This window comes from Cornus florida, unplaced genomic scaffold, assembly GCF_030987335.1.
Source record: "Cornus florida cultivar Cherokee Brave unplaced genomic scaffold, ASM3098733v1 CherokeeBrave_3.0.0_Hap2_Chr07, whole genome shotgun sequence".
Lineage (NCBI taxonomy): Eukaryota > Viridiplantae > Streptophyta > Magnoliopsida > Cornales > Cornaceae > Cornus > Cornus florida.
The window spans coordinates 11,195,463-11,218,682 of record NW_026775577.1 but is presented as its reverse complement, the minus strand read 5'-3'; the positions used below and the strand labels follow the sequence as shown (position 1 = coordinate 11,218,682).

The following is a 23,220-nucleotide window of genomic DNA, read 5'->3' as shown; positions in this document are numbered from 1 at the left end:
CCCATCTAAATAATGCATTTACGTTGCAAATTTATCTGTGTAATACTTTGATTATGTCATGAATAGTGTTGATTTATGGGCATGCAACACATGGGATGATGAGATTAATGTTTGACGAAGCACCAGTAAAGGATAGAGCAGTCACAGCTGATTGTGAGAACCGCCATTGACGAGTGTGTGTCGTCCTTGAGATGGTTGCATGAATTTGACGAGTTTTGTCCTTTAATAATACCGGTCGTGGAGTAGTTTGCAGTAAAAGAATGCAACATTTTAACGAGATAATCATTAAACGGAGAAAATCATTGTATACATGTGTGGTCAATGTATACATGTGTGCATACATATATGCGTGGCTATACATATACAATTACAAAATAGTGGATTTTGGTGTAGTAATAAAAAAAATAAATTGACGTAGTGCTATTCTATATATATATTATAGATGTCAAATTCCATACGTCTAACCAAAAAATCCTTTCTTCTTCCAATTTTTCGATCTTCTCATTCATTCTATTCTACCAAGGAATAATCTATAATAATTCGTAAATCTAGATCGGATAATTGTTCTCGGATAACACCTGCTCCAGTAGAGATCTCTCAATTTCGCGCAGATAAGATTTGTGTGGCTACAAATGAAAGTAAAAAAATGAGATATTTTTTAATAGTTGTAGTGATAAGGTGTCTGGCTGTAGATGAAAGTAGAAAAGTAATATATATATATATATATATATATATATATATATATATGTTCCAGAAAGTAAATATACGTGAAATTGATTATCAGATCGATTGATTTATGATTAAGATCAGCTTTTTCTAATTAAGCATCAATTAATGTCAGATAACAGCATGGGCACAAGAAGATTAAAGTGGAAATAGAGGGGCATGAGATCTGTGCTATTACAGTAAGCCCTAAAATGTGAGTCATGTATCAGCAGAGAGAAATGCAAAGAAGTAGACAGAGATGAGTTTTAGAACAAAGTCACCCGTGTAAGGCAGTGAGTTTTGCATAAAGAGCTCCATTGAGTTTGCACAGAGAGTTCTTCCATCTTTTTTTTTTTATTATTATTTTTTTTTTATCAATGAATGCTCAATTGCAAAATAGAGATTGACAGTGGCTTTTGAATTCTTCCCTATCCACAAAGGGCTCTTCTCACGATTTACACAAGAATACCTCCCTAGTGAAGTCGCCAAATGTAGGTACCTGATTTTCAGATGGGTTCCAGATTATCACAAAATAACAAATGGTGAGGTAAATCTTGCAACATGATAGAATCCGAGATAGATTGAGAGAGGTGGAAGCCCAGGCAAACAAGAGAGAGAGAGAGAGAGATGGCAGTGTATATGGAAAACACCATTGACTCATTGATCCATCTGTTAAGGCTTGTGTGGAGAACCCATTAGAGAGAGATAGAGCTTAGAGCTCCCGGTCTACGAGGAATTTTTCTTCCTTTTTTGTCTGCCTCCCTCTTCTTGGCCTTAGGTCATTTTCTTTTATAAGCCAAGTGAGGGTGGGTAATGTCATTGATAACATCACATGTGGTCCATTAACAAAATAATTAAAAGAGATTAATTTCTCAAATAATTATAAAGCAATGTTAAATAAGATGGAGTCAAATACTTTGGAGTCAAAATGGTATTTCTCTCTTTTTGCAAGTCAGGCCGATTGTCGACTCGACGAACCCTGAACTTCAGCCACCAAACCAAAACCTCCTCAGATCCCAAGGAATCCTGAGTCCTGCTCCCAACTCAGGTCTTCGTTCTTCTATTCGAAGCATGTTGATGCTGTGGCAACTCTGATCGTTGACCAAGTTATGTGGACCATCGCTACTGATGTGACATAACTCGTTGACCGTTTTGACCAAGCTGTGCGGGCCATTGCTGATGATGTGGCGTTTACCGTGTGGACTCAAAATATAGGCATCAACAACGGTTATATTATCCCAAGAGACACATATTATACATAAATAAACATATAAACAATATATATAGTAGGGTTAATTTGGGGGTCATGGCTATCTATGTGATGGACTTTATGTGTCTTATATTATCTTATCTTAGGTGTTACTTGCTTTGACCTTCAAATAAAACAAAATAAAATTAAAATTAAAAATAAAACAAAAAAAACTGGGGTGTTAATTTTCTTCAATTACAGGAGCGTTTATGAGGTACATATATAATTTGCTTAAATTTTTGAAAAAATAAAATAAATTATTGCTAAAGCAAAAGTCTTTCTTCTTCACTTAAATCAATAAATCCTAAAAGCCCATTCATTAGTTGATCGTACAAAAATGACATTGAAGTCGAAAATAAAGACTTCCAAAGCACGAAAGACAGAGAAATTATAGATTAGATATCGAGGCAAAGTCAATTAAAGATCAAAAGACTTGGGTAGATAATCAAGAAAAAAAGCTTTAACAATTTATAACTTAGACTTCCATAAATTAATAACCAAATCATTAACTCTAATGGATCAAATAAGTTACAAGAACCATAGGATATAGAATCATAGATAATCCATTGTTTGTCATAGAAGGATGAAAAAGAGCTTGAGAGAGAGAGAGAGAGAGAGAGAGAGAGAGAGAGTATCTATAAGAACCTTTCCTGAACTTAACAACATTCTTCACCCTCCTTGGGCAGCTATCACAGTGCACATTGACTACAATTTCAACAGTCTGCACAGACGGAAACAGAACCCATCTCTCAGAAAGAAGTAAAAAAGCAACTGAAGAGAGTTTAAACCAGAAAAACATGTGTGTATGTGTGTGAGAGAGAGTTGAGTTGTTCACAGATGAGACTACCTGTTTGCGTTTTCCCTTGGAATCACAAACCTTTTTACCTTTCCTCGAACTCGACATTTCATTCAATTTTGACATTATTTGATTCATCAGCACCCGATTCTTCTTGATATCCCTAGTTATCAGAGCTTGCACATTGATCTGAAAGAATTTCTGAAGCGAGTCTGTAAATTTGATGAGCTTCTTCGAGTGGAAAGGCCTCATGAAGCACTTCAAACCCTCAATTTTTGAGCACTTGAGGACCAGCTCATTGCCCTCACTCAAGAGGTCGGTTAGTTTCTTGGTTACTTCCTCTACAACGTTCAATTCTCCGTCCAACTTCACAATATCAACTACAATTGCTTCCACTGAATTCAGTGTTGATCTAAGTCCGGCGAGTTCGGACTTGAACTTTCTGGTTTTGTCAGTCACATCCACAACAACTTTCAGTAATTCACCAAAAGTTGCACCTAAAGCAGCCCCTCCATTAATCAACGACCCCGTGACAGCCATTATCTATATGTTTTCTCTTCTCTTCTCTGCACACGAGAAAAACCTAATTCATTGAAATTCAAGAGGAAATGTGTTTCTCTTGAGTGAATCAAGAATTTCAGAAGAAATTAATGTTTTGGAATTCCACAAGTTTCTCTGATTTTTCTTGGAATTCAATTCATGAAAAAAGATCAAAGCGATGTAATTGGTCTGGGAACACCATGACTAGTGCCCACCGAGAACAGGCCAAGTAAAAAGCTAACACAAACATGTAACGATTTATTTAGAATAATAAAGCAAACACATGTTAAGATTTTATCTCTTCTAGTGCAGATTGAATTATTTAGTGCAGATTGAATTATTTACTTCTTGATTTAGGATTAATTGGTAGGTAAATAATTACCTATTTACTTCTTAATTTAAGGTTAATTTATAAATAAATAGTTATCTATTTTAGCTAATCCTAGTCTATAAATTAAATATAATATTCATCAATGAAATATCGAGTTTTAATTCTCATATTTTTTCTCTCAATTTCAATATGGTATTAGAGCATCATTGAACCTTAAATGTGAATCTCTTTCAATTTATCTTTGACATTCAAAGAACCATACACAAACACAGAAATTACCAACCCAGATATTACCAACCTTCAAAGGCCCATAAACAAACACAGAAATTACCAACCCTGAAATTCATACTGCCATCACAAGCCGCTGCCGTCACAAGCCACAGCCATCACAAGTTGCATCGCCGTCGCCGGCTCCGCTTTGCGATTAGCCATCACTGGATCTACAGTCCTTGACTACCGAACCATTGTCTATAGCGTCGCCGGATCTTCTCCATCATCGTCTACGTCTCCGTTATCAGATCGCCAGCTGCTTTCACGGCCATCCCATAACTGTCGGTCGTCTCTATCGCTGGCTACTTTCCAAACTCACTGCCGCGAGCCGTCCTTATCGCACTGTCCACCGGCCATTAATCAATCGATCGTGTCGCCATCGAGGCCGAACCAGCCGCTGCACCAGTTTGTCCCTGCCGGATCTATTGTCGGCGGTGGGCTCTGCCCTATCGTCGTCTTCTCCGGCGACGCAAGCCATAGTTTTCTAGTCGCTGCCTCGCATCCAGGTTTTTATTTTTGTCTCTCCTAACAGAGACGTAACTTGATATTTGTTAAGTTATGTTATTCTATTAAAATATATATATATATATATATATATATATATATAAGAACAAAAAAAAAAAACCCCCTAAACCAGTTTTGTAACATCATTTGAAAACTGGTTATGTATAAACCAGTTCAAAAAAAAAAAAAAAAATTGAGTGTTAAAAATATTGGATCATTTAGAACAGATAAATCTACCTACAAATGTACTCATTTCAACCAAACTGGTTATACCAAAAGTCGCTGTTTCAAACTTGTGGGATATCCAGAATGGTGGAATTATCGTCGTTGGAAGAAGAATTCAACAAAGACCTCCACTGGAGCAGTTGTTAAAACAACAAATACTGGTAGTAAGAATTTCAATATTTCTACACATGTTGCTAATAATGCATGGATAATTGATTCTGGTGCCACAGATCATATGACATTTGATTTTAAAAAAGTCTCACCTCTTAATTCATCTTCTCACAAATTTGTTTCTACTGCCAATGGGACTTTGACCCTAGTTATTGAGGAAGGATCTTTGACACTCACTGATAATCTGCATTTGGATTCTGTTTTAGTTGTTCCATCTTTAGATTCTAATCTTTTGTCAATTTCCCAAATAACCACAGCTTTATCTTGTGTTGTAATTTTTTGGCCTAATTTTTGTGTGTTTAAGGACATCCAAACAAAGCAGACAATTGGTTGTGGTATTAGGCAAGGGAAACTGTATTACTTGGATTTGATGTCCAAAAGTTCCGACAAGTTACAACAAGCATTGACAGTGCATGGTTCTGAGGGGGAGAGAAAAAAATCCGAAATATGGCTGTGGCATCGACGTCTGGGGCATGCTTCATTTGGTTATCTGAAAAAATTATTTTCCAGTTTGCTTGCAAACTGTGATGTTTCTAGTTTCAGCTGTGATGTTTGTGAACTAGCAAAAAGTCACTGTGTTTCGTATCCATTATGTTTGCATAAAAGTTTACTTCTTTTTATACTTATACATTCTGATGTTTGGGGTCCGTTCAAAGACACCACTTTAGGTGGATCCTGTTGGTTTGTTACTTTTATGGATGACTATACCAAGATGACCTAATTGTGCTTGATGAAGTCCAAAGGTGAAATGAACTTATTGCTTTAGAAGTTTCATAAAATGGTTGAAACTCAATACAATGCACATGTTTAGGTTCTCCGTAGCGACAATGGTAGAGAATATCAGAGTTTTGCCTTTTAGTAGTATTTGGAAGCACGTGGAACTATTCATCAAACCACTTGTTCCAATACACCCAAGCAGAACGGGGTTGCGGAGCAAAAAAATCGACACTTGTTGGAAGTTATTCGTACTTCATTGATAGAAGCGCATATGCCATTATCGTATTGGGAAGAAGCACTTACCTCTGTAACATATCTCATTAATCGAGTACCTTCCAGCTCTATTGCCTTTCGGACACCATTGCAGGCTCTCACTGACGCAGTTGTTGCCCAACCGTCCTAAATCTACCTCCTCATGTCTTTGGTTGTGTAGCATTTGTACACCTCCATACACATCAACGCAACAAGCTAACTCCTCAAGCATTGCGATATGTTTTTCTCGGATATGCTACTCATCAAAAGGGGTATCGCTATTATCACCCTCCCACTCGATGAATATTTATCACATTGGATGTTATTTTCCATGAAGACTCAATGTATTTTTCCTTCGCGTCTAAACTTCAGGGGGAGTACCAGAACGAAATTTAGACTCTAGATTATGATTATCACATTTTTTAGGATGGCGATTCTATTATTAATGACTCATTAGTTGGACCAACCAATCAGGAATTAGGCGAATTGGATTCGAGTGGTATAAGTTTGGATCAAAGTGGTGATGAACGCCTAGAAATGGAACGTATGACGCCAACCCCATCGTCGTCTGAGTTCGAGTCCCTCACAACTGATATATCAAGCCAATCGCCTGCTGAGGATGTTCCTGATTTAGTGTTTGAGCCACTCAGAAAACAATTACCACCGCGTCACACTAGAGGCATTTCTAAACCCACGTATAAACCCGAACTTTCTAGTAAAGTTAAGTATCCCATGACCAACTATGTGTCGAACTGTCGTTTGTCAAAATCAAATTTGTCATTTGTAAATCAATTATCTACTGTATCTATTCCTAACAGTGTGCAAGAAGCCTTAGCTGACCCTAGGTGGAAAGCAGCTATGAATGAGGAAATGAAATCCTTGTAGAAAAATGAAACTTGGGAACTCATTGATCCTCTACTAGGAAATAAACCAGTTGGATTTCGATGGATTTACACTGTGAAGTATAAAACAGATGGCACAGTTGAACGCTTTAAAGCAAGATTGGTGGCAAAAGGTTACACCTAAACCTATGGAATCGATTACACAGAGATGTTCAGACTTGTAGCCAAAATAAACACAGTTCGTGTCTTGTTGTCTTTAGCTGCGAACTTGGATTGGCCATTGCAACAATTCGATGTGAAGAATGCCTTTCTGCATGGTGAATTATCTGAAAAAGTCTGCATGGATCTCCCACCAGGATGCATGATACCCGAAAAGTATAGATGGAAGGTCTGCAGGTTAAAGAAATCATTATATGGGTTGAAACAATCTCCAAGAGCATAGTTTGGAAGATTTACAAAGTCTATGATAGCCTTTGGCTACCGTCAGAGCAATTCAGACCACACGTTATTTCTGAAGAAACAACAGGGTAAGATCACTGCACTCATTGTATATGTAGATGACATGGTGGTTACAGGGAATGATCCTAAAGAAATGAAGGCTCTCAAGAAGTACTTGTCCAGAGAATTCGAAATGAAAGTTCTAGGTCTTTTGAGATACTTTCGTGGGATCGAAGTGTCTTGATCTAATAAAGGAATCTTTCTATCTCAAAGAAAATATGCCTTAGATCTATTAAAAGAGATTGGCATGACAGCATGTCAACCAGCTGAGACACCGGTGGAAGAAGGACTGAAGTTATGTGTTGAGTCCAACCAAGTACCTGCTAATAAAGGAAGATACCAAAAACTTGTAGAGAGATTGATGTACTTAGCATACATGAGACCGGATTTGGCTTATACATTGAGCATTGTTAGCCAGTTTATGCATGATCCTGGAGAGCAACATATGAATGCAGTTATGCGCATTTTGAGGTATTTGAAATCTGCTCTTGGAAAATGAATTTTGTTCACTAAAAATGTTGGTTACCAAAACATAGCTGCATATACTGATGCTGACTGGGTTGGAGCTATAGATAATAGGCAATCTACTTCTTGTTACTTTACTTTTGTAGGAGGTAATATTGTTACATGGGGAAGCAAGAAACAAAATGTTACTGCTCGCTCGAGTGCAGAAGCTGAATACAGAGGTATGACGCTTGCACTTTGTGAAACATTATGGTTAAGACTTCTATTGCGGGATTTGGGTTATCTACCTAGGAAACCTATTCGATTATATTGTGACAATAAAGCAGCATGTGATATTACCCATAATCCAGTTCAACATGATCGTACGAAGCATGTTGAAAAAGACAGATTCTTCATTAAGGAGAAGTTAGATGGGAAAATTATGGAGTTGCCTAAGATTCGATCTGAGGATCAACTAGCTGACATTCTCACAAAAGCAGTCTCAAATCAAGTGTTTTCAAAATTTTTAGACAAGTTGGGCATGTATGACATCTATGCACCAACTTGAGGGGGAGTGTTAAGATTTTATCTCTTATAGAATAGCTGTATGATTGAATTATTTACTCATTGGTTTAGGGCTAATTGGTTGGTAATTAGTTACCTATTTTAGCTAATCCTATTCTATAAATTGGATGTAATACTCATCAATGAAATATCGAATAGAGTTTTAATTCTCATATTCTTTCTCTGAATTTTAAGAACACACTGTTGGAAGATTAATCTTGACTTGTCTAGATTCATCTAAGAAGACCAAGTGATACTTAGGAAGGTGCAAAGAATCTCATAATAATTGCTAGTACATGGAACATTTTAGTTAATATGAAATATTTTAGTTCATTGCATGTATTAAATTCATGTACTAGAAATATCCATTGAGTAGTATAAATAGGTGAGTCATGTATGTGTATTTCAATACACAAACAATTGAGCAATACAAGATAAAGAATTCAACTTTATAGAAGTGAGTGTTTTTGAATTGTGTGTTTACTAATTCAGTTGAATATATGTGAGTGTATCCCATTTGTGTTCATTTGCCTACCAACTCCAACAGAGTGGTATCAGAGCCTTGTTACAACATCGGCAAAGAAAAATGGCGTCTAACAACATGTTGCAGCCCTAACTTCCCAATATGTTGTATGGATCCCAAGATTTATAGAAAATTGTTGAAAACGGTTTTGAAGAACCGAAGAATCAAGTATGGCTAAGTCAAGCACAACTCAATGAGTTGAAGGAGAATCAAAAGAAAAACAGGATGACGTTGTTCTTCATTTATCAAGCAGTTGATAAAATAAATTTTGAAAGAATCTCGACAGCCATTTTAGCAAAGCAAGCGTGGGATATGTTACAGGCCACTTATAAGGGTGAAGATAAAGTTAAAGTGGTGAGATTGCAAGCTTTTTGAGCTGAATTCGATACGATTAAGATGAAAGATTCTAAAAGTGTAGAAGAATACTTTAATCATATTCTTTTGATCACTAACCAATTGAAGGTGAATGGAGAAGATATTCAAGATCAAAGAATTGTTAAAAAAATCCTCCGAAATATGCCCAGAAAATTCGAACACATCGTTGTAACAATTAAAGAGTCAAAAGATTTGTCGACTTTGTCAGTGAATAGTTTGATGGGATCACTCCAATCTCATGAGTTTCGATTAAAGAATTTTGATTCAACTCCTCTAGAACAATCATTTCATACTCAAATTTTTTTTAGAGAAGGTTCGAGAGGAACAAGAAGTGATCGAAGTGGCCGAGGAAGAGGAAGAAATAGTGAAGGAAGAACTTTTAAGTGTAAGGAAAATGCTAATTTTCCTCCTAATAAAGGAAGAGGAAGATGAATGAATAGAGGTCGAGGTCGAGGTCGAAACAACGGACAAGGTAGAAGTCGCAGTGACTCATATCATCTCCAATGTTTCAATTTTGGAAAACTGGGGCATTTTCAAGTAGATTGTTGGTTAAAAAAGAATAATAATGAAGCAAGCAATAGTTCGACATTTATACATAAGAAGGAAGAAAAGGAAGAAGGAGTTTTTATGTTCGCTTGCAATTCACAAGAAGAAGTTTCAAAAAATATATGGTATACCGACAGTGGTTGCAACAATCATGTTACTAGAGATAAGAAAGCCTTTGCAAATTTGGATGAATCTATCCAAAGTGAAGTCAAAACTGGTGATAATAAAAGGCATTACGTTAGAGGAAAAGGCGACATTCTTGTCAAAAGCAAGAGGGGAGTGCAGAAGATTACTGATGTGTATTATACTCCAGGTCTTGAATACAATTTTTTAAGTGTTGGACAGATTTTGCAAAAGGGAAATGATGTATACTTCAACAATGATGTTTGTGTGGTCAAAGACAAAAATGGTGGGCTGATTACAAAGGTACAAATGACACAAAACAGAATGTTTCCAATGAAGCTTATGTATGAGAAGATGGTTAGTTTTAGTGCCGTGATGAATGAAGAAGCATAGCTATGGCATCATAGATATAGGCACGTGAGTTTCAACTCATTATCTTACATTTGTCAAAAGAACATAGTGAAAGGTTTGCCAAGAATCAATAGAGAAGATGGAGTTTGTGAAGCCTGCATTTTGGGAAAGCATCATCAAGAGCCTTTTCCCATTGGAAAGGTGTGGAGAGCTTCAAAGTCACTTGAGTTGGTACATACAGATTTGTGTGGACCAATGTGAGCCATATCAATGGGAGGTAATCGTTACTTTCTGACATTTATAGATGATTATAGCAGGAAAACGTGGATTTATTTCCCGAAAGAAAAGAGTGAAACATTTGAAAGATTTAAAACATTCAAAACGTTTGTCGAAAATGACAGTGGCTACAAGATCAAAACTATACGATCTGATTGAGGTAGTGAGTACATCAGTTATAAGAAGTTTTTGATCAAGTATGGTATTCGACATCAGAAAACTATTCGAGGAACTCCACAATAAAATGAAGTTGCCGAAAGGAAAAATAGAACAATCATGGAGTTGGCTCGAAGTATGTTGACAGCAAAGGGGATGCCAAAGATTTTTTGAGGTGAAGCAATATCATGTGTGGTACATTTACTAAATTGAGTTACAACAAAAGTTGTTCAAGGAATGACTCCTTATGAAGCTTGGAGCAGTTTAAAGCCAAGTGTTAATCATCTAAGAATTTTTGGCAGTATTGCTTACTCCCATATTCCAGACGAGAAGAGAGGTAAATTAGATGATAAATATGAAAAGTGTGTTTTTGTTGACTACAGTGAAAGCTCGAAGGCATATAGATTGTACAATCCTACCTCAAAGAAGATAATCATTAGCCGAGATATGAAGTTCAATGAAAAAGAAGCATGGAAATAGGAAAATACCATTCAAGAAAAGAATTCAACTGTTGTGGATATGGAAAACAAAGAAGAAGATCAAGATGTTCAACATGTTGAAAACACACCAAATTCTCCAAGCTCAAGTTCATCATCATCAAGTAATGAAGAATTGGCTCCTCCAAAAACAAGAAGCATCTAGCAAATTTATGAAGCAGCAAGAAGAATCGATGGGGATGACTTGATAAATTTTGTGATGTTTGCTGATGCAATAAATTTCGAAGAAGCTGCAAAAGATAAGAAATGGAAGAAAATTATGACTAAGAAATTGATGCAATCAAAAGGAACAAGATATGGGAATTGACTGAGCTTTCAAAAGACAAGAAACCACTTGGTGTGAAGTGGGTTTACAAAACAAAGCTAAATAAGAAAGGAGAAGTGGACAAGTGTTACAAGGGGAGACTTGTCCCACATCGAATCCGGATGGGAAGTAACATGGGTATAAATGGGTGGGTAAGCAGCACTACCCAACAGTTCGAGCTTTTGGGTAAATGGGCAAGCGCTTACCTGTTACAGTTGGTATCAGAGCCAGACCCAGTCCTTGATCTGGTGTCACGTCAAGCGCTCGACCCGGAAAATGTCCGGGTGAGCCACCCCGGGTAGGCAGGGTGGCCCGACCGCAATGAGGGCGTTGCGAGTTCGGGTGGGGGAGAATGTTACAAGTGGAGACTTGTCCCACATCGGATCCGGATGGGAAGTAAGATGGGTATAAATGGGTGGGTATGCAGCACTACCCAACAATTCGAGCTTTTGGGTAAATGGGCAAGCGCCCACCCGTTACAACAAGTATAAGGCAAGACTTGTTGTGAAAGGCTACAAACAAAAGCATGGCATCGATTATGAAGAAATTTTTGCTCCGGTGACTCGATTGGAGACAGTTCGATTAATTTTTCCAATAGCAGCTCAAAGAGGATGGAAAATACATCAAATAGATGTAAAATTAGCATTTTTAAATGGCTACATCAAAGAAGAAGTTTATGTTGAGCAACCACCAGGTTATGTGAAGAAAGGTGAAGAAGGCAAGGTATGTTATTTGAAGAAGGCCTTATATGGTTTAAAACAAACTCCAAGGGCTTGGTACAGTCGCATTAATAGTTTCTTCATAAAGAATGGGTTCAGGAGATGTCCTTATGAACATGCTCTCTACACCAAAGAAGACAAAAGTGAAAATATTTTAATAGTTTGCTTATATGTTGATGACTTAATTTTCACCAGTAGTTGTAAGAAAATGTGTGATGAGGTCAAGATGTTGATGATGAATGAGTTCGAGATGACAAATATGGGTCTTTTTCATTATTTCCTTAGAATCGAAGTTAAGCAAGAAAGTGATGAGATCATAATTTCACAAGAGAAATATGCAAAAGATTTGCTTGCAAAGTTCAAAATGGAGGAAGGCTCACCAAGTACAACATCCATGGAAGTAGGTTTGAAGTTGAGCAAAAATGATAGGAGTGAAGATTTTGATAATACTGTCTATAGAAGTCTTGTGGGAAGTCTTGTGGGAAGTCTTATATATTTAACCGTAACAAGACCAGATTTAATGTTTTCAGTTAGCATGCTAAGCAGGTTCATGGCAGCACCAAAGCAAAGTCATTGGGATGCTGGAAAAAGAATTTTGAGATATGTTCGAGGTACAATTGATCATGGAATTCATTACAAGATGGGTCAAAATTCAACTCTGATCGGATATAGTGATAGTGATTGGGGAGGTAGTGGAGATGATCACAAAAGTACTTCTGGTTATGTCTTTAACATTGGTTCAGGTGTAGTATCTTGGGCATCAAAGAAGCAACCTGTAGTAGCACTTTCAACTACAGAAGTTGAATATATTTCTCTGTCCACAACTGGTTTCCAAGCACTATGGTTGAAATGGGTATTAGAAGATTTGAAGTATTTTCAGGTGAAAGATACTGTTCTGTTTTGTGATAATAATTCAGCAATTGCACTTAGAAAGAATCCAGTTTTTCATGGCAGAAGCAAGCATATTGATGAACGTTGAAAAGTGCGCATTTAAACCCCTTAAGCTTAGGTATTCTAAAACCTTTATCTATCTGATTTTCCCGCTTTAGATTGATTTTGTATTATTTCCATTTTCAGGTACTTATCCTTAAAATAAGCTAACTCAGCTAAATAAGAGCATAATTGAAGCAATCTTGAGATGAATTAAAGAAATGAGCAAAGTGGGAGTAAAAGGAAATAAGTGGTGGAAATTCAGCAAGTTTGATCGATCTCAGAAAATATTCAATCGATCGAAAGTTCATCGATCTCAGCATTCCAAGATGGATCCAAGCTCTTTTGTCCTTATCCAAAGATCCCACAAAGTTCGATCAATCTAACTTTCTTCCGATCGATCGAAAAGATTCCATCTTATCCACTTGTACCACCCTACCTACCACATTTGTCTTTTTCCCAAAAATATCTTCAAAATATCTCAGATTTGTTTTTATCCAAAAAGGCGCCGCCATAGAGGATCGATCCAGCTTAAATTCGATAGATCTTAGCCATGTTCAATTGATCTCACCACAAGTTTGATCGATCGAACTTCTCAAATCCCGAGAAAATCCAATTTCTAGCTCACTAAAAGTTGTCTTATATTTAATCATTGGAAGGAATATTGGTGTACGAGCCCAGCTCATTTGGGGTGATATTTAACCTACCTATATAAGGAATATGAGCCACTTTTTGAGGGATATACTTGAGAGCATATATTTGAGAGTAGATAGAGGTATAATTTCCATATTTTTAGGGAGGAAGAAAATAAATGAGGAGGCTAGAGACATAAGCTTGGAGTTCTTCCATTAACCAAGAAGGGGAGCAATCTCTACCATGGAGTTAGCCCTTGAGAGTTGGAGGACACCATCTATGAGTGGCTAGACATCCTCTTGGGGCTAGAGTTAGCCCTAAGCATGCTTTCTACATCTTGATTTATGTATTTTTGAGGGGATTTGTATTGTGATACATGTTTTAAAACTTACATATATATAGATCTTGTTTATTCAATGATTTGTGTGGTTTAATGCTTCCAATTGATCATTTCATTCTATCCATATGTCTATGTATGCTGGAATAGATATGCATATGTTTCTCTCTATTTCTTGTGTTGTTGATGCATGTCTATGTGTGTTAATGCTATAGATCTAGAAATTGTCAAGACTTAGTGCTTAATGGAATGTTCTTGTGGTTTATTTGATGGTTCATACTCATTTCTTGATGGATTGTGCCTTTCCCTTAGTTTAATTTCATGTTATTAGCTTAATTGTAGTGTAGTTGTAGTTTAGGTGTTAAATGGGAGGACAATTCATGCTTGTTGTTTGATGTTCCATACTTATGAAAGCAAGTAATATATATCTCTAACCTTGTGATGTGTTTGGATTATGAGTTTAAAGAAATGATTAATGGCTTAATTTGATATATTGTGCTATCTACCATGTTGTTTAGACAATATATGCTTAATTTGTCATCCATGCTTGTTCAAACAACCACACACACACACACACTATGTTGTAATACACGTTTTTCGCCTCATTAATCATTCATTAAGGGTGTAGAAAAGCTATGCTTAGTGGTGATCTCTAAACCCCAAGATCTCTCTCTTATTTTTTCTCTATTACATTTAATTGCCTACTTTAGTTTAAATTGTATCTTAGTATAATTTAACTACCAACCAATATTTTGATCACCCGACCTACTAACCCTAATCTCGATTACACAACCTAATACGACCTACCAATCCCTTGGGACGATCCCTGTTTGCCCTAACTATATTTTTAGTGAAAGGTAGTAATGGCAATTTCTAAATGTAAAACTTAGCCACATTCATCATAGTTCTACACCATTATCTTTTGGTGCACAAACTTTGGATTTTGGGGTGCGACACCTGAAGTCAACAACAAGTTTTTGGCGCCGTTGCCCGGGATTGATTGACGGCAACGTTGTATTTGTGGAATCAATTAGGAATTAGTACTCTTTTGATCGTGTCTTTACTTTGTTTTCATTTTGGTTACTTATTGTGTTGGTTCTTGTTTGACTAAGTGCATTGAAAAGAAGGTGAGCAAATGAGTATTTCAAGCAAGGAGCTAAACAAAGCAAAGGAAAAAGGCAAAATTCTAAAAATTTGCAAGGCTAAAAACTGAAAAATAAATTGAAGTGCTAAAGGAACCTTTGTGAGCTCTTTCGTAACTCAATGTCTAGTTAAATGGTCGGCCCGCGTGGAGGCTTGTATTTCAATTCTTAGATAAATCGTCAGCCCACATGGAGGCAATTTACTTTTCTTTGCATATTGTTGATAGCATGGGAGTGTGGGATCATTGTATGTGGAGAAAGTTTGTTGATTGTTGATTTGTTGTGAAGGTGAAGTGTTTGTTCATTACTTGTTGCTTGTTGTGTTTTGTTGTGCATGCATGGTCGTAGATCATTGAAACTTACTCTTGTCCTTCTAAATTTTCATCTTAAATTCATTATTCGAAACCCTAGGGGAAGAGGAAGTTCTAGTCAATCCATTTCATTATTGGAAGGACATAATGAGGACCATGTGGAGGACCTTGGTCACATAGACCGACAAGGTATCCTCCACCCCAATGTGCATCAAGATAACTTGTAAGTACCATTAGGCATGCCGAGACCATTCGTTCACCCACCACAACAACAAGGCCAAGTTCCATTGGGAATGCCAAGGCCAATCTTTGCTCCACCACCTCCTATCATTCAAGGTAATCAAGGTGCCCATGTTGCACTTCCAATTGCTGATCCTCCCTTTGCTTTAAGAGATCACTATGTACCTAATGAATACAATACACCCACATGCATTCAATTGTCGCCATTTAGAGCACACCACTATGAGATCAAACCACAAACCATTCAAATGCTTCCTAATTATCATGGACTTCCAAGTGAAGAACCTTACAAGCACTTGGATGAGTTTCTTGAAGTATGTTCCACAGTGAGATACACGGACATGCCGGAAGAGGTCTTAAGGCTTAAACTTTTTGCATTCACCTTTAAAAACAAGGCAAAATATTGATTTAATAATCTTAGGCTTTTTTCAATAACTTCTTGGGCAGAAATGCAACAAGAGTTCTTGAAAAAGTATTATCCGGTTTCTAAGACCAATGCCACGAGAACCTCAATTCAAGAGTTTTCACACGGGGATGGGGAAACGTTCTATGAGGCATGGGAAAGATTCAATGAATTGCTTAGGAAGTGTCTATATCATGACATACCCAAATGGCAATTAGTTCAATATTTCTTTAAGAGCTTATCGGACAATTATAAGGGCATGGTTGATGCTTCCATGGGTGGCTCTTATATTGATAGGCATGAGGATGACGTGTGACGTCTTTATGAGAGCATGAGTGGAAATTCCTTGCATCGAACTTTATCTTCCAAGAATGGTAGGAATTCAAGTAGAAGGAAGAGTGTTGGCTTACATCAAGTTGACCATTCCAATGAAATAGCCGCCGAAATGAAATCCTTATCTCAAAGGTTTGATCAATTCTTAATCAACCAAAACTCGGCAAATCAAGTATCTTCCGTCCCTAACCATTCCCATCATGCATCCAATAAGACATGTATGACTTGTTCAAGTGTTTTACATTCTACTTCCAATTGTCCCCATGGACATGTGCAAAATGAGCATCATGAACAAGTCAATGCAGCTTTTGTTAATCAAGGGAACAATCCTTATGGCAATCATTATAATCCTAGTTGGAGGAATCACTCGAATTTCTCTTGGAGAAACCAAGGGGAAAGCTCAAACCCTCCCCAAGGTGGTTTCTAATGGAAATATGTTCCACCTCCAATGCAAAGTCAAGGTTCCCAAGGTTTTAGATCATCATTTCAATCACAAGAAAATCAATTTTCTAATTCTCATTTTCCTAATCAACCATCATATTCTCAAGGAAATGTTAGGAGTCCCGCTTTTGAAGAGAAAGTTTTGACCGCTTTAGGCACTCTAGAGGCGAACATTCAATTGCTTCATTCTTATTCTCAATCCATTGCTAAGCTAGAAACCCAAGTAAGGCAACTAGCTAGTACTTTAAATGCTAGAGAGAAAGGGAAAATGCCTTTAAATACCCCACAAAAGCAACAATGTGTTGTGGAGACTCATTCCTCATCGGAAGGTTACACAATAGAGCATGTCAATGCGGTGATTACCTTGAGAAGTGGGAAGATTGTGGACAACCAAGTGGGTATGTCCAATGAAGAGAGTGAACCGGTGCAACCACAAGTTGACACCCATCCTGTTTCATATCCTATTCCTCCTTCATTGCATATGCATGAACTTTCAAATGAGAATATCTTGAAAAGTGATTTGAAAAGTGATTTTGAAAAGAAAAATTTGCAACATGATTTCAAAACTTCTTATGTTGAAGAGACTTCAAAGAAAATGTCTTTTCAGATTTTTGAGCCAAGAGCTCCATTCCCGGATGCCTTAAAATGATCCATTTCAATTGACAAGTAAAAGGCTAAAACAAATGAAATTATGGATGTGTTTAGGCAAGTGAAAGTCAATCTTCCACTTTTGGATGCAATCAAGCAAATTCCGGCTTATGCCAAGTTTCTGAAAGACTTACGCACCCAAAAGAGGAAGAACAAAAGCCAAGCACCTAGGAAAATGGTTTTAACCGAGCAAGTAAGCTCAATTATACAGCATAACACTCTTCTAAAGTTTTAAGACCCCGGTTCACCTACCACTTCATGCATCATTGGAGATCATATCATTAATCGGGCTCTTCTTGACTTAGGAGCAAGTGTTAATCTTCTTCCATACTCGGTATATGTCAAATTAGGCTTAGGAGACTTGAAACCGACGTCAGTGTTTTGCAACTTGCCGACTGATCCATCAAAAAGCCTTGGGGTATCATTGAGGACGTATTGATTAAGATTGATAAATTCTTCTTCCTCATTGATTTTGTTGTCATTGACACGGAATCGATCCCGAATCCTAAGAGCCAAATTCCCGTTATCCTTGGCCGTCATTTCTTGGCAACCGCGAATGCCAATATTAATTATAGGACGAGGATAATGAAGATCTTATTTGGCTACATGAAGGTGAAGTTTAATATCTTTAATCTGACCCCCAATTCATTTGACAAGCATGAAGAAGTGAATGTTGTAGAGAAATACCATGACCTTGAATGTGAAGGAATAGAGTCTTTGTGCGAAACAAACATTCCAAAAAGTTCATCTTCAACCCTGAATTCCAAGAAAGTTATTTCAAAATCTTGTTTTGAAAGGGCATGGAAGCCCAAAGATCATTATGACCAAGGACTAAAAATTTCTTTTGAGCCTAATCCAACAAGTTCTCTAGGGAACCATTTATTGGGTAGAGTTCAAAGCATCTATTTCCCCCATTAAGGAGGGGATACATTATAAGATGTTTGATCTGGGCTAAAAGAGCCCAATGTCTTGCTAGAGATGTTAAAGACTAGCAAGGCATTTCGTAGGGTGTCAAAACCCTATTCCTCACTCATTTCTATCTTTAATTTCATTTCTTGCGAAGTTTAGATATTGGCTTTGGGTTCATATGAATTGCTAGGAACTGTGATTAGTATTGCATGCACTTTTATGTTGAAATTGAGCATTTTTCATAAGTTCGATCGATCTCAAAATGAGTTCGATCGATCGAACTTCCCACCTGCATCAAACCTGCATCCAAATCACCCTTTGTCCCATCGATCGAGAAAAACCTGTATATTTCAGCTCTTTGTCCCATCGATCAAAGACTTTCCTAGATCGATCTGAAGTTCTTCGATCGATCCAACTTCACCATTGGATCGATCTGCAGTGTCCAACACTTAGAAAAAATTTTGAACCCAAAAACCTGCATATTTTTGCTCTCTGTTAGATCGATCGAACATTTAGTTCAAATCGATCTCAATTCTGGAAGTCATTACTTTGACTCTGTTTTGACTTTTAAATTTTAAACTTTAAAAAAAAAAAAAAAACCAAAAAACATTTTCAATTTTTAATTTTTCAAAAATTTTCAAAAAACTCAAAAATTTTAGAAGAAAGATCGATCTGAAGTTGCAGTTCGATCGATCGAACTGGTTCGGTTTTTTTTTTTAAAAATAAAAAGTCAAGGGTTTGTAGATTGATTCAAAGATCGATCTACACCTTCTCAAACCCTCGTTCCCTTCGCCGCTGCACAACCCATCTTCTCCATCTCCGGTGAGACTCCGGCGACCATCATAAGCTTCGATTCTCTCTCTTTTCCATCGTAGATCTCATTCGCATCTCACGCTTTCGCATCTCAACTTCCCTCTCGGTTTATAGGTGAGATCCGAACCCCTCTTGTGTTTTAAGCTTCGATTTGAGGAATCCATGCTTTGAATGTTAGATCTATGTTGTTTTGATGATACATATCGCCATTGATGAAGCTTTGAATCTCTTTGAATACATGTATATATATATGTATATATGGTTTTATATGTTTCTGATTTTTGATTTGATTTCAGGGGTCACGGACCGAATCAAGTGGCCAATGTTGATGGTTTGTTGTGTAAATGGGCCCACGACAATGTTCATAAAGGCCCCGTGCCATCCACGTCACAGATCTGTCACTTTTCGAGTTTCACCTCACAGTTCGATCTATTGAACTTTTTCTCCGATCGATCTGTAACAGATCGATCTCACTTATTCTCGATCGATCGAACTTGCATCGATCTCACATTTTTGTGATCGATCGAAATTCACAGATATGCATTACACATTTCACACAACATCTCTTGTGTTTCATACTATCTCATACATGCCCAATGCATGTGTTTTCCACATTGGATGCATTCCATACTTACACTGTCTAGCATGCATCACATCATGTCACTTATTCCTTATCAATTTCATAGATTCATGTTTCCTATCTGCTTTGTCTATCCTATTTTGACATACATGATTCTATAAATTGTGTCTTAATTCTTTATACTGGTACTGACTTCCTTTTTGCAAGTTTTCCTTTTATTTTGCAGGCCATGGCTAAGGTTAAGACTGTTGCTCGCAGACATTATCACCGCAAGGCCAGGCAGAGATTGGATGACGAAGTAGGTCCATCTAACGCCCAGGACCCCATTTATGAGTCCGAGCCAGAGCCCTCTCATATTCAGAAGGAGCCAGTAGAGCCCACTCCACCTCAGTTTCCATCCGATAGTAGACTACAGTCTTCAGCCGAGACATCTTCTCCACAGGCTGACGCTGAGGCTGAGCACATACCATCTCCATCACCACCACCAGCTAAGCCAGCTCAGGCCTTAGACCGGCCATTGCTGAGATATTCACGCCTTCGAGTGGCCCATGAGTCTGTCTTTGACATAAACTACTTCTCTCGGTTTGTTCTTACCAAAGCCGCATATGACGATATAGACCAGAGGGGCATCTCAACCATACTAGCCCCTGTCACATACCCAGTGTACCCGAGGTTGGTCCGGATGTTCTTCCAGAACCTCCGACCTGCCCCAAGTAACCTGGCGGAGTTGCGGATTACCATTGATTGCCACCCTAGCAGTATCACGGTGGACACTATTTCCAGTTCTTACCATTGTCCACACGTTTGCCTTTCTGATCTCCAGGATACCTATCCTACTCTATAGAGGCCCACATATGCAGACATGGTCGTTGCACTCACAGGTCACTATGCCGGTGGTGAGACTTTCGTTACCCGGACTTATCTGCCAGACGACCTGTGGTTCTTCGATTCGGTGCTATACCAAAATGTTTTTATGGCCGGCCACAAGATACAGAGACGCGACGACTATCTTACAGCTTTATACGTCTTTTATACAGGGCTTTGGCTGTCCATTCCTGCGCTCATCTGGAGCGTTATGATGAAGCTGTATGTTGACCATATCAGCAAGGCCAAGCCCAAAAGGGCTAAGTATTTCCCATTCGGCCATCTCATCACACAGATTCTGAGAGACCAGCGCTATCATTTCCAGCCACGGAAGCGTATTGAATCCGAGGCCTGTACATTCCAGAAGAAGGATTGGGATAAGAGCTACAAGGCTCTTATCAAGAGTCTGCAGGACGACGTTGTCGAGGCAGCTGAGGAGCTAGAGAGAAAGGAATTGGAGCAGGCAGTAGCAGTAGAGCAGGCGGCGAACGATGTACCAGTCGATCTGGTTGCCATGCACATGGATATTGACTTGGAGCAACCCGCAGAGGACCAGGAGCATCACTCTCTAGTTGGGTCGCCTATTCATGATGAGGAGTGGGCTCAGGATCATCATTCTCCCACTCCAGTGGTACCTGAGGCTCCGGCACAGACACCCGGCTTTGGAGAGTGCATCCAGGCTTTGGAGGATGCCGTAGTCTCTATCCGAGCAATCGCTGTCTCTATCTGAGCAGATACTGTCTCTATCTGAGCAGACACTGTCTCTATCCGAGCTGACATTACTTCACTCCGTACAGATGTCATAGCTGTGTTACGAGACTTATCCAGAGACATACGCGGATCACGCCCTGCTCATCCTACCTCCTCTTCATGATTTCCATATCTTCTTACTCCTCTTATATATCTGTGATATATGCATATTTTTGATACTGTTATATTATTTTTACGGCCAGTCTATTGGCCTTGATATCTCACTGGATGTATTGTACTTTATTCTGTTTTTCTATTTTACCCATGATCTTTTGGATGTCATATTCTTCTATTGATATATCTGTCTGTGACTGACTCCATCAGGTGCATCCCAGTGACTTCAGTGAGAGAGAGTACTGCCCATTTTTTTTTTTTTTTCCAGGACCACTCTTATACCTCTCTCTATTTTCAGTTTCTATCCCATTTACACTTGCAAGTCCACTGTGCACTGTTATTATCCCTTTTGTTATCTGATGAGTTTTATCTAAGTGCCAAATTTTAAAGACCACAGTTAATCCCAAGTTTGGGGGGGGGGGGGGGGGGGGGCTATGTCACCTACTTTAGATACTTCTGTTCCGGTTATTCCTTTCTATAGTTGCACTGGTATACTCTTTCCTTTTGTTCTCTTTGCACATTGAGGACACTGTGCATTTAAGTTTGGGGGTAATAGTGTGATTTGCAATGTTTGCTTTAAAATTCAAAATTTTGAGCATGACTTGTGTATTTGAGGAATTTTCTATGATTGGTCCATAACTAGCTATGATTTTGATCTTCTGAGGACTATATTGTTTAAAATTTAAAAATTGCTTGACTTGAGAGTCCAATACTCCTTGTATGCCTTGTGGATGCCATTTAGGGGGTAAATTTTTCAAAAGATTGATATCATGCTTGCACTTGTGGTCCACATCATCCTAATTTTGTGATTGTTTTGAGATTCACTCTAGTATTCTACACTAGCACAGGCGCACACTAGCATTCATTTGTGGGGTACATGCTTTGTTGATTATTGAATTGGTTATATCCCAATTGAGCTAGTAGTGCATTGAAAGCTTTCCTTTTGATAAAGGTGGATAACAGCCCCTTTTCACTAAGTAGCCGGGATTCTAACCTCATCAAGCACTGAATTTCTCGCGCCGAAAGGTGGAAGGCCCAAATTCTAGGTTAATAATTGAACTTAAAAAAAAAAAAAAAGAAAGAAAGTTGCAAAAGCAATAAAAAGTGAGGACTTCTCCCAAAAGGTGAGAAGTGGGAAATGATTAGATGGAGGTTGTCTTGATTTTTAGCCTTGTTGATTTGAGCTTGTAAGTCCTTAGGGGTGTTTAAACACCTAGTGCCCTAAGGCCGTCTGGTTTGGGAGTCATTAACCTAACGCTTAACCTCATGGATCGCTAGAAAGCTTAATAGATCAACACATTGCACCATGCTTCCATCTTTGATCCTAAAAAAAATAAAAAAATAAAATAAATAATTGACTGAAAAGAATAAGCGCACCTAGATCAATAAAGCTTTAATAAAAGGCCCACTCTTTGTATTAATGATCGGTACTAGATTTGTGTGCTAGTTTGAGGGTAAGGATGTGATTATTTCTTTAGTTGGCTAAGATAGCAACATACTTTATGCCGGTCCACTAAAAAAGGGTCCTAGAGTTGTTTGGATTTTCATGATCATTTTCTTGATATGTGGAGGACCATACTTACTTGTTTGATGTTGAAAATTTGGGAGATTACTTGGAAATGTTTGAAAAATTGCATACTTGAGGTAGTTTTCTCCCAATGCTTGTTTGCAATATTGGTGCCTCTTTTGAAAGAATAAGCTTAATGTTTGTGGGTATCATTTCTGGAAACCCTCACGAGACTTCACTCGTCTACTAGGGGTAACCTAGGGGTTTAAAAGGCTTGTTGCATATGC

The 23,220-nt window shown here is 38.0% G+C and overlaps 1 protein-coding gene across 6 annotated transcripts; it reads right to left on the bottom strand.

Moving 5' to 3' along the window:
- Window positions 1-2,396: 2,396 nt before the first annotated feature.
- Window positions 2,397-4,436, bottom strand: LOC132316592 (uncharacterized). 6 transcript variants are annotated; one of them, XM_059815068.1, is made up of 3 exons: window positions 3,920-4,436; window positions 2,790-3,316; window positions 2,397-2,675 (listed from the first exon to the last, which is right to left on the bottom strand). In XM_059815068.1, exons 2-3 carry the CDS (start codon window positions 3,288-3,290, stop codon window positions 2,466-2,468), a joined length of 711 nt encoding a protein of 236 aa, XP_059671051.1. In that variant the 5' UTR covers window positions 3,291-3,316; window positions 3,920-4,436; the 3' UTR covers window positions 2,397-2,465. The 6 variants fall into 6 exon arrangements, with proteins under 6 accessions (XP_059671051.1, XP_059671052.1, XP_059671047.1 ...); XM_059815069.1 differs by having other exon boundaries at window positions 2,802-3,316; XM_059815064.1 differs by having other exon boundaries at window positions 2,397-3,316.
- Between the last annotated feature and the right edge of the window lie 18,784 nt (window positions 4,437-23,220).

Coding starts and splice junctions, on each gene's coding strand:
- LOC132316592 (XM_059815064.1), bottom strand. CDS start 3,290: ATGGCTGTCACGGGGTCGTTGATTAATGGAGGGGCTGCTTTAGGTGCA.